The 12190-nt window shown below is 50.4% G+C and overlaps 1 protein-coding gene across 4 annotated transcripts in view; it reads right to left on the bottom strand.

Moving 5' to 3' along the window:
• The window catches only part of DDX11 (DEAD/H-box helicase 11), a 29954-nt gene extending 21499 nt beyond the window's left edge, over nucleotides 1–8455 (bottom strand). For 3 of the 4 annotated variants that reach the window (XM_081593953.1, XM_081593954.1, XM_081593952.1), the window contains exons 1-2: nucleotides 8314–8455; nucleotides 2686–2833 (exon numbers count right to left, since the gene is read on the bottom strand). In XM_081593953.1, coding sequence (XP_081450079.1) covers nucleotides 2686–2829 — 144 coding nt within the window. In that variant the 5' untranslated portion in view covers nucleotides 2830–2833; nucleotides 8314–8455. Of the gene's footprint in view, nucleotides 1–2685; nucleotides 2834–3291; nucleotides 3630–8313 lie in introns of all 4 variants that reach the window. The other variant, XM_081593955.1, reaches the window with a different exon arrangement.
• Nucleotides 8456–12190: the final 3735 nt, after the last annotated feature.

The following is a 12190-nucleotide window of genomic DNA, read 5'->3' as shown; positions in this document are numbered from 1 at the left end:
AAGTCATCACAATGAGAAGAATGGCAGAAACTGAATAAATAGCCCAGAAAATGAATTAAGGCCCCCCCACCACAAAAAAAGGGGCACGTCATGAAATCCTGGATACGACCTGCTGAGGCAGAGATGCCGTCAACATATATGCGCAGACAGAAGATGATTGGCCCCAGGAGTCCCAGTGCTATGAAATTTTGAAGCAAACCAATTGTTATGGAGAATACATGTGTTGGTTTAAACATCAGACTTATCCCTGGAGGTCCTTGACGTGGGTTGAATTGTGTCCCCCTGACCCCAGTGTCTCAGAACATGGCCCTGCTTGAAAACAGACAACCTGAGTTAAAAGGGGGTGGGCCCTGATCCAGAGAGACTGTGTCTGTGTGTGTGCTCTCGGTAGTGTCCGACTCTGTGCAACCCCATGGACTGTAGCCCAGCAGGTTTCTCCGTCCATGGAATTTCCCAGGCAAGCATACTGGAGTGGGTTTCCATTCCCTTCTCCAAGGGATCTTCCTGACCCAGGGATCAAACCCATGTCTCTTGCATCTCCTGTATCAACAGTCAGGTTGTTTACCAGCTGAGCTACCAGGGAAGCCCGTGTATAAAATAGTACCCTTGCATAATAAAAAGGGGAAATGTGGACACAGAGGCAACGAAGGCAGACAATGTGAAGAGACGGCAGGAAGCTTGCTGTCTACATGCCCAGGAGAAGGGTGTGGACAGATCCTTCCCCCAGGCCCTCAGAAGGGACCTTGCCAACACCTTGATTCTGGACGTCTAGTCTCCAGGCTGTGAGTCCATAAATTTCCACATTTACACCACTGTCTGTGGTGTTTTCTCATGGCAGCCCAGGCAGGAAGGCAAAGAGGCCCCAGTGACCACAGGCAATAAAGCAAGAAACAGCAGCATCGGCTTGTGATTTCAACATATGTGAACCAAGTGTATTTAAGAAATAGTTGAGAGAATTAAAAGCACCTGCCCAAGGAACCAAGTGTGATAAGTGTGACTTTTTAAACTACACACACTGTTCTTTGATTCAATGTTTCATGTGACTTTAAAGAGAGGAGGACAAGGGACCTCCCTGGTGGTCCAGTGGTTGAGACTCTGCTTCCAAACAGGGGGTGCAGGTTTGATCCTTGATGGGGAGCTAAGATCCACATGCTGCATGGCGTGGCCAAAAATAAATAAATAGAGCTTCCCTGATGGCTCAGTGGTAAAGAATCCGCCTGCCAATGCAGGAGACACGGGTTACATCCCTGATCTGGGAAGATCGCACATGCTGCAGAGCAACTAAGCCCGTGCACCACAGCTGCTGAGTCTGTGCTCTAGAGTCCGGGAGCTGCAAATACTGAAGCCCACACGCCCTAGAGCCCATGCTCTGCTACAACAGAAGCCACTGCAATGAGAAGCCTGCATAGTGCAACTAGAGGGTAGCCCCCGCTTACCACCAGAAAAAAGCAGAAGCAGCAAATGAAGACCCAGCAGAGCCAAAAATAAGTACAAAAAATTATAAAAGAAAAAAAAAGAGAGAGGAAAAGATGCTTCACGACATCAGGTGAGGCAGATGGTCAGAAGAGGACTTGAACGTCCTCAGATCTATTTACAGGAAGTCACTCCTGATCCCAGTCAGTCTTTCGGCGGGTTGGGAGGGGAGAAGTCCCAAGCGCTGCATTTATTTATTTATTTTTGGCCACGCTGCATGGCACCTGGGATCTTAGTTCCCCAACCAGGAATCAAACCCATAACCTTGCAGTGGAAGCGCCAGGGAATTCCCCAGATGCACTGGCTGTAAATGGAGGGCTGGAGGCTGGCAGAAAGATGCTGCTTTAACAACTCCTCAACCCGCACAGCATCCTCGTCCCGCACAACATCCTCATCCTGCACAGCATCTTCGTGACCCACACTATGTGAACCAGAAGGAGGGAGTCCCTCCTACTCACTGTGTCTGAAGAAACAAAATGGAACCAGGAGAGCAGCCCCGTCTGTGTCTCCCCAGAAGATGACACACTCCCGTCAGCAGATGAGAAGACATGAGTCACTTTCCTCTGTTCATTCACTCAACACACACATTAAGAGGCCCCCCCTACCCCAGGCCAACTAGGCCAAGCTCCCCAGGTGGCAGGGACACAGAGGAGAGGCCTGAAAGGCCTTGGTCCTCCAGGAGGTCACAGCAACACTCACATGGGCAGCCCACTGTCACACGGCACTTGCTGCAACAATAAAGTGTGTGAGAGGAGCCAGACCCCAATGGTCCGCAGTGGCCAACCTCTAATAAACCCCTTCCTTCCAAGCCAGGAAGGAAAACTGAGGGGCTCCAGACTGGGTTCCTCTGGCCCTTGGTGACCCAGTCTGTGAATAAACCTGTGTTTCATCTGTGAGTAAGCCAGAGTAATTTCTGTGTTTCTCAGTTGTGTGCCTAGAACAAGATGGAAGGTTTCCATCCTCCAAGTCATGGTTTCCACGACCATTCAAATTCTCATTTGCCTCTAGCCTAATTTTTCTGTGACCCCAGGGCTGTGTATAACCGTTTAATAGACAGGAGTGACTACTACTCAGAATGATAAACAGAAAGAATGATCTTTCTAAGCTTCACACCATGACTCTCTGTGCAGGCAGACGAGCATGCTGGTGGGCTCTGAATTGTCATCAGTGTCTCCCCAGAAACCTTCTCAGGCCCCCACTGGTCATACTTACGGTGCCGGTTGGACTCTCAAATATCCCAATCTTGCCAGCCTCCAGCACTTGGTACAGCGCTGTCATGAAGTCTTTCTGGATGCCATACGGTGTGAAGGGAAAAGGGAAGTGGACGCCACCAGCCTCCTGGGTCTTGTCAGCCATAATCCTGAAGGGAAAGAAAGCTGGCAGCTCTCTGATAGGCAAGTACTGGCCTGAGATCTAGAACAGTTCCTAAGAGCAGCCTCAATACTAGTTACCCACTTTCTCCCCAGGGGGGACCGTTTTTGGCAAGCAAAGATCATGCTCTCTCTGTCCTTGGGCCTCCCCATGAGGCCTGGCCAGAGTCGCTGTTCATCCAGAGACACTCATCAGAACTAGACACAGGGGAACTTGGCCCAGGCAGCCCTAACAGAAACCCCTGCCGCTCCACCTGCCCGCACACCTTTCTAAGGGACTGGAGATTCCCCCTGGAGGGCATGTCATTATTTCTGCAGCCATTATGCTTTCTTCTCCCACGCCTCCCGGCCACGCCTCCCAACAGCCCAGGACACTGCTTTTCTTCCTCTACCGTGAAGGTCGTGACCCACAGGTGGAGCATCACAAGCATAGCTTTTCCACACTCACCCCTACCAGACAGGCATCTTCAGTTTGCTTCTAATTCATCGCAGTCTCCACTTCCAGCACAAACTAGAGCCGCCCCCTAACCACGGTCCCACCTCCTTCCTGAAAGCTTTCTGCGTGGCCCTGGCCTGGGACCAAGTGTAAGGGCATCCCAGAATGGAGGTCGCAGCAGTGCTCTGCCTCTGCAGGCCCAGGTCCAAGAAAAAGTTCTCTGTTCCGTGTTTATTCCATCTTTTCCTCTTCTTCTGATCCTGGTTTCTCTGAGACAGCTTTTATACACCCTTTCTTCCTTTAATCACCATCTTCCATCCTGGTCCCCGCTCTCTTTGGAAGTCACTGCTCTGAGGTAGGTAAACAGGACCAGCTCACCTCAGTACAAATATGAATAAATCTAAATCCCATGTACACCTCTGCTACACAAGTGGCCTCAGGAAGACCAGTGACCATGTTGATTCATTTATGAGAGGAGGGAGTTGCATGGTGTTCTTCCAGTTAAGAGTTTAGGGGTAGTTAAAACGAGGACTGAGGTGGAACGATAAAAATATGGATGAAAAAACCAGGACAGTTCAATAGCAGAGGTAGGCCTGTAATCAAAAACCCACTAAAATGTGGAGGGAAAGGAGACAGGCCCTAACAAACCCCAAATACCTTCCCTGTGTTAAACACTCCACAGGCCCTTCCATTTTTGTCATCTTGTTTAATCTGCACAACACTGTAAGGATATAGTTGTTGGATCCTGACACTTACAGAAATTAAATAACTGTTCAAAGACTCAGCTCAGAAAGGAAACCCAGGGATCCAAGCCCAGGTTTACATGGCCATTCTAGTCCAACTCATGTGTCGGCAAAAGAGAACTAGCATCAATAAAACGGAGATTTACTGAAAAGATACATACTGGGAGATTAAGAATACAGCCGATCTGGGAAATCCAAGAGCAGAAGCCATGGACAAGGTAGTACTGCTTGCAGACTAGAACTGCAGAGTGGTTCAGGTTTTAAGACAGTTCCAGGAAGTCCACCAGCAGTAAATGCCTTCGGATTCCCAGTTCTTCTGCTCCAACACATGCCACGTGGAGCCTGCCCAGCCTCCTTTGCTCAATTGCGGCTGCAGCTTTACCCCGACACTGGCCTGCACGCTGCCTCTACAGCCCCCTTAACCTTCTGGCTTCAGCTCTCACTGTCACGCAAAGTCTTATGTTTCCTAGTTCTAAATGCCAAGAGAGAAATCTGACAGCCCCGCCCCCCGATCTTTTTATTTTTTAATTGGCGTTTAACTGGTGGCTCAGACAGTAAAGAATTCACCTGCAATGAGGGAGACCTGGGTTCAATCCCTGAGTCGTGAAGATCCCCTGGAGAGGGGAACAGCAACCCACTTCAGTATTCTTGCCTGGAGAATCCCATGGACAGAGAAGCCTGTCGAGTACAGTCCATGGGGTTGCAGAGTCGGACATGACTGAGCGACTAACACTTAATTTGTAATGATGGGAATGAGCTACATGGCTACATATATCTCCTCTCTCTTGGATACCCCTCCCAGCCCTCCTCCATTCCACCCCTCTAGGTCATCACAGAGCACCAAGCTGAGCTCCCTGTGCTGTACAGCCAGCTTGCCACTATCCGTTTCACACGTGGTAGTGTGTATACGTTAATCCTAATCTCCCAATTCGTCCCACTCTCCCTTCCTCCGCGCTCACCCCGTGTCCACTTGTCTGTTCTCTACATTTGTGTCTCTATCCCTGCCCTGCAAATCTCTTGGCTTTAAAGACAGATCGCTGGACAGCCTAGAGACCACTGGCTGAGCCATGATCTAATCAGCCTGGGCCTTGTGCCTGCCTTCCCTCTCTGCTTGGGGACTGGAGTCCTGGACATTGAGGACTCAGCTCCTTGGAAGCCTCTCTATTTGCCACCCTCAGAGAAGGCAATGGCACCCCACTCCAGTACTCTTGGCTGGAAAATCCCATGGACGGAGGAGCCTGGTAGGCTACAGTCCACGGGGTCACTAGGAGTCGGACACGACTGAGCGACTTCACTTTCACTTTTCCCTTTCATGCACTGGAGAAGGAAACGGCAACCCACTCCAGTATTCTTGCCTGGAGAATCCCGGGGACGGGGAAGCCTGGTGGGCTGCCGTCTATGGGGGTCGCACAGAGTCGGACATGACTGGAGCGACTTACCAGTAGCAGCAGTGGTCAAACACCTCCCCTCCAAACACACACACTGCTCTGCTTTGTCATTCTTTTATCTCATTATTTGAAACACTGTATTTTTGTTGTCCATAGCTCTCAGCACTATCTGAATTTATTTACTGTCCTCCCCCACTAGAATATAAATAGCATAAAGGGAGGAACCTTGTCTGCCTCGCTCTTCCTTGCCCCTTAGCATTCACAGCAGGTGCCCTGGCACTTAGCAGGCAATCAATAAACTGGTGATAAATGAATAGCCAGTCTGAGGTAGGGGCTGTGGGAGGGGGTTTCTGTTCTTCAGAGGGATGGGGAGAGGAGGTCTATGACTTCTAGTCCAAGGGCCAGTTCTTTGATGGTTTCAAACTGTTTTTATATAACCTCACAACCCTACGCAGTCAGGATTTTTACTAGTTCTATTTTACAGTTGAAGAAACCGGGGCTCAGAAAAGTTAAGTGATATGCTCACAATCACTCAGCAAGGGCTTGAATCCAAGATTTTAACGTATTATCTGCCTCTGAGCCGGGGCGTCCCAGGTGGCTCAGTGGTTAAAGAATCCGCCTGCCAAGCAGGATACCTGAGCTTGATCCCTGAGTCGGGAAGATCCCCCAGAGAAGGGAATCGCTACCCACTCTGGTATTCTTGCCTGGGCAGAGCAGCCTGGCGGGGTACAATCTGTGGGGTTGCAAAAGAGTCAGACACAATGAAGCGGCTAAACAGTAGCAGCAGCCTCTGAGCTCCTGAGCAGTAGATTTCTGATCTTCCTCCCACCAGGGTAAGTAGGATGAAAAGACTTGGTTACCAAACTTTAGAATGACAACACGAAACAATAAAGAACAAAAGTAATTATTATTTCACTTCTCTGTGGGTGGTAATTAGGGATCTCATTATTCCAGGAGTAGCACAAGCTAAACCATAAGTGAAAGAAGGGTTTAGCTAAATCCAAGAATAAAGGATTCACTAAGTGCTGTTTAAAGATGTTTGGTATAACTTTTTCCAATCTCTTCAGGCTGGTTGCCTGGACATGAACCCACACACACACACAAGTTGTCCCTAGAATTCCCCACCAGTGTGAAGACACAAGGAACAGCAATCTCACGCTCACTCAATGGGTTAAGACACGTGAAGGCATCTCAGGCATACAGTTCAGTTCAGTCGCTTAGTTGTGTCCGACTTTTTGCGACCCCAGGGACCGCAGTACGCCAGGCCTCCCTGTCCATCACCAACTCCCAGACTTTACTCAAATTCATGTCTATTGAATCGGTGATGCCATCCAACCATCTCATCCTCTGTCGTCCCCTTCTCCTCCTGCCTTCAGTCTTTCCCAGCATCAGGGTACACACTAGTCCTCAAAGTGCTCATTTTCTTCAGTCTTCGATGATCACTTATTTACCTGGATACAAACTTGCTACAGACAGATGGTGTTCCCCCTACCCCAAATTCATGTGTTAAAAGCCCTAACCCTCAGTGTGAGGCTGTATCTGGAGAAAGAGCTTTTAGGGAGTAATTAACATTAAATGTGGAGAAGGAAATGGCAACCCACTCCAGTATTCTTGCCTGGGAAATCCCATGGGCAGAGGAGCCTGGTGGACTTACAGTTCATGTGGTTGCAAAGAGTCGGACACTACTGAGCAACTAACATTTTAACATTAAATGAAGGAGGTAATTAGGATTAAATGGAGTCCTAATAGTGGGTTCCTGACCCCTATAGGATTGGTAGCCTTGGACTTCCCAGCCTCTAGACCTGGGAGAGAGAAGTTCTCTGTTCAGGCCTCCCAGCCTGTGGCAGCCTGAGCAAGTGAGATGCTTGTGTTCCAGGTACCATCCTATTGTTCCCCTCTTAAAGCGCTTTACCTCCACATACCTGGGAGACAACCCAGCTGTAGCGCACCTGCTGTGAATCTGGGGCTGTGGGGCTGAGAGCTGCCAGCTGGCCCCAATCCCACGTCCTTGTCTTGCTTCTGTCTCCCACCCAGCTCTGCCCTCGGAGCTGTCACACTGTGTGACGATTTAGCTGCACTTTTCACAGCATTGCCTCCCACAGTCTGGTCAATTCCATCTGTCCCAGTCCTCCTGGCCGGCCACTGCTCCACCTGGATTCGCCCAGTGGCAGGATGGCTCCGGGGGTCGGACTGCCCAATTTGGGATCCCACCTGTATCCCCGCTTGAGTCCACATCTGTGAGTCCGTTTCCCCAGCTGCAGGGGGAAGTCAGTTCAGTCAGTCAATTCAGTCGCCCAGTCGTGTCTGACTCTTTGTGACCCCATGGACTGCAGCACGCCAGGCCTCCGTGTCCATCGCCAGTTCCCGGAGTTTACTCAAACTCATGTCCATTGAGTCGGTGATGCCACCCAACCATCTCATCCTCTGTCGTCCCCTTCTCCTCCTGCCTTCAGTCTTTCCCAGCACCAGGGTCTTTTCTAATGAGTCAGTTCTTCGCATCAGGTGGCCAAAGTATTGGAGTTTCAGCTTCAGCATCAGGCCTTCCAATGAATATTCAGGACTAATTTCCTTTAGTATGGACTGGTTGAATCTCCTTGCAGTCCAAGGGACTCTGTCCCTTGCAGGGGACGGGGAACTGCGCACTCGATGACCCTGCAGGGACCAGCAGGTACTACCACGTGCAAAGCGTGCTCAGCAACGCCGGCGGAACCGCCCCGCAGCCGCCAGCTAGCGGCCAGGTCCCGCCCCGCGGCCTCTCCCACCCTCCCATTGGTGCCTGGCCTGTCGATCAAATGGCGGCCCCGCCCCAGGACGCTTTCCCGCCACCGGCCCGCCGCGTTCCCCGGCATATCCACCAGTCTGCCCTTTCTCATCTCGCTCCACGTCCTCGGCACCGCGCTCACCTTCCTCGTCGGCAGGGCTGCTCTGCCAAGGCCAGACAGGCGAGCAGTCCAGGCGGACGCCGCTGAACCTGAAACTCCGGCTCCTCGCCGCTGTCCGCGTCTCCCCGGGCAGCACACCGCGCTGCACGCCCCCCACAGCATTGCGCATGCGCACCCCGGGGCTCTGCGGGGCGGGTCCCCGTGTTGCGCCACTGCGCTTGCGTGGCCGGCTAGTCCGGGTCTCTGGCTCCGTAGCCAAGTCGAGCGTCCCGCCGCTGCGCTCCGGGGTCACTGCGCGTGCGCGCTCCTTGACTCCCCTGGGGATGGAGTTCGCGTTTGGCGTCTCTGCGCGTGCCCGGCAGGTTCAGCTAGGGTGGGAACCCCAGGGGAGGGATCGTGATCTGCGCCCTTCCTTCTCTGCGCCCTTCGCCGCCATCTGTGAGGGGTGTTTTTTTGCCAGCTGGCAGCCATAAGTACTGAGCGCAGTCGCTTGACTTCAACTGACCATGTTTATCAAACAGGTGGCGCTAGTGGTAAAGAACCCGCCTGCCAGTGCAGAAGACATATGAGACACTGGTTCGATTCGTGGGTTGGGAAGATCCGTTGGAGGAGAGCATAGGCAACCCACTCCAGTATTCGTGCCTGGAGAATCCCATGTAGCTTGGTGGGCTACAGTCCATGGGGATCGCAAACAGATGCGACTGAACCTACCTAGCACATCCACCACCTAAGGACCAGGTGCATAGCTGACTAAGGAAGCCTGTATTCTGGTCCTGGAACGGAGCCTGGTAAAATCAGCTTCCTCTGCCCAGTTTTTCATTAACCTCTTTAAAACTTTATTCCCTTTCTTATCCTGCACCTGTTGCCCTCAGGATTGAAGAGTATCCAAGAAAAGGGGGAATTGGAACCCAGCAGCACTCTGCAGGGGCCTCCCATGTGAAAAAGCCTCTCCGTGTTCTCGTTCTTGTTTGTAGAAAAAGGCTTTGGTCTTTGATTCCCTTCCTGAGTTCCACGGGGAAGGCACAGGCAATTACTGATAAAGGAACACAGAAACAGGAAGAGCAGTTAAACAGAAGTTAGGACCATCGTTCATTGATAAAACAGCCCTAAAGCCTCCTCAAGACATACATAATAACCTGACACCCATCTTTGAGCAGTTCTGTGGGAACTGAGACTCTCACCCAGGGGAGGATGGTGGCTACAAGCTGAGCACAAGCGCGTGAAACCGAGACTGTCTGGAACCAGAAGGTTGAAGATTAAGATACCTGAAACATTGCCCTGTTACCTCATCTCCAACCAATCAGAAGACAGCCGCTGTGCTCCTGGCTCAGTCCTGCAGTCAGCCTTGCACTTTCCCTCACCACAACCCCCTGTCAGGAAATTGATTCTGCCATGTGGAGGGTTTTTGTTCAGTTACTCAGTAATGTCCAACTTTTGCAATCCCATGGACCACCCCGCAGTGTGGAGGGTGGGCAGCCCTGAAGTTCAGTCTGGTCATAGACCCCGCTCCTGTCTGACCTTAATGTGAGACCCAGTTATTTTACCTCTAGAATGGACGGCACCTCCCCAGCCCACCTCAGCAGAGCTGAGACAAACTAAGTGATTAAACAGTTAATCCCACTAAGGGATTCTAAGTAGAAAGATGAGAGACTCCTGTAAGTTAATGATTACTTGAGAAAGCAGGTGTGCTTAGCAACACACCCATGCGACAGAAGCGTGAGACATGCCCCCAAACAATGAAACAATGGTGGCATGAGCCCCACATCCTGCCCAGTGAGCTCAGTAAGTTAGTGATCCCTAGGACATGCTCTCTGCACACATGAAAAACAATATTGTTTGTGGACCTAGTTTGACCATGCAGGGACAAGAAAACACCCCTGCTCAACCTGGAGGAGGAACTAATGTTGAAAATGACATCTACTCAAGAAAGACAAAGAAGGTCTTATCCCCCTCCCCACTTTTCCTTTGATTATAAAAGTGTAGCCCAGTACGTCCTCAGCATATGGCATTTCTTGCCCGCCTGAGTAAAAGCCTCACACATGTCCTATTCTGGTAAATCACTTATCTACCACTTTGCTCTCACTGAATTCTTCTCTGCACTGAGACATAAAGGACTATGGTACCGAAGCTCTTCGGAGGCCCCCCTGAAATGACACTTTCAGCTCTGGAAGCCAAGTTGAGGACTGTTGCTACTGGCCCCAGTCCTGCCTCGGGGGGTTCACCTGGTCAGGAGGGTAGAGCACATCTCCTTCACCTCCTCGGACATGGTCCTTCTTCCTCCTCCACTCAGGGATTGGACTGCATGACCCCTGTGAGCTTTTCTGAAGGCATGTCCAGTGTGTGTTTTCCAACACCACACAATAACCCAGTTTTGACACTACCTGCAGGTAACTGGGATCCCACATGTTAGGGGCTCAGTCCCACAGGACTGCAACATGAGACAGCAACCCCAAGGCCAGGTCGTCATCTATGCTGCTCACCTTGTTGTTGTTCAGTTACTCAGTCATGTCCGACTCTTTGTGACCTCATGGACTGCATCACACCCGGCTTCCCTGTCCTTCACTATCTCCCAGAGTTTGCTCAAACTCATATCCATTGAGTCGGTGATGCCACCCAACCATCTCATCCTCTGTCGTCCCCTTCTCCTCCTGCCCTCAGTCTTTCCCAGCATCAGGGTCTTTTCCAGTGAATCAGTTCTGCGCATCAGGTGACCACAGTATTGGAGCTTCAGCTTCAGCATCAGTCCTTCCGATGAATATTCAGGGTTGATTTTCTTTAGGATTGATTGGTTTGATCTCTTTGCTGTCCAAGGGACTCTCAAGAGTCTTCCCCAGCACCACAGTCTGTAAGCTACTACTGACTGTAAATCAGAGGTTCCCACAAGCTCCTACTTGGGTTTGATTAATTTGCTAGGGAGACTGACAGAACTGAGGAAAACATTTTACTTAGAAGAACATCAGTTTATGTAAAAAGACATAACTCAGGAACAGCAGGAGGAAGAGACGCACAGGGCAAGTGTATGGGGAGGGAGCGGAGTTTCCACTTTCCTCACACCTCCATGAGCTCACCAACCTAGAAACTCTCCAGACCTCATCTTTCCATGTATTTAGTAGAGGCATCATTACGTAGGCACAAGTTGATTAAATCATTGGTCATTGGTGATTTCTTCCTTTTTTTTTTTTGTGGCCACATCCTGCTGCACATGGGACCTTAATTCCCCAACCAGGGACTGAACTAGTCTAGCGTCTACTGCATTGGAAGGCAGAGTTTTAACCACTGGACCACCACGGAAGTCCCATTGATGACTGAATTCCATCTCCAGCCCTGTCCCCTCCCAGGAGGCTTGGGGATGGGCCCGACCATTCCCACCTTCCAGTCACCCAGTTTGTTCCCCTGGCTCACAACCTTAGGCTGGTTACCTAGGGGCTTCCCCCAAATCACTTCATTAACATAACAACAGACACCTGTATCTCTTTCCTCTGGAAATTTCAAGGGTTTTAGGAGCTCTGCTAGGAGCTGGGACAGAGGCCAAAAATATATTTATTATCACAATATCTTAGGATGGGCCTATGAAATTACAACTGGTGGCGTTTTATGCTAAGTGGTCCCTGGAATGACCTTGGTAACTGATGTGATTTCCTGGCAGGATCAAGAAACTTTAGGGACAGTTTCTGAGGCTTGAAGGAAAGGTTTTCAAGAAAAGCATGCGTTACAAGTTGTGTAAAAACCTGGGGGTGGGAATTTACAAAAGGATGATTCCAGAGTCTGTTTTTTGTCAGTACTTCCAACTATCACGGATTGGTGTAGTTTGAAAAGGGCAAAATACTATCACTTTTTGGAATGCATTTAATTTTTAAATCAGACACAATTCAGTTCCTAACGCAAACCACGGATTGAC

The sequence above is a fragment of the Giraffa tippelskirchi genome, chromosome 4, assembly GCF_054371585.1.
Source record: "Giraffa tippelskirchi isolate mGirTip1 chromosome 4, T2T-mGirTip1v1.2.pri, whole genome shotgun sequence".
In the NCBI taxonomy this organism is placed as follows: domain Eukaryota; kingdom Metazoa; phylum Chordata; class Mammalia; order Artiodactyla; family Giraffidae; genus Giraffa; species Giraffa tippelskirchi.
This window is presented reverse-complemented; position numbering and strand designations above follow the sequence as displayed.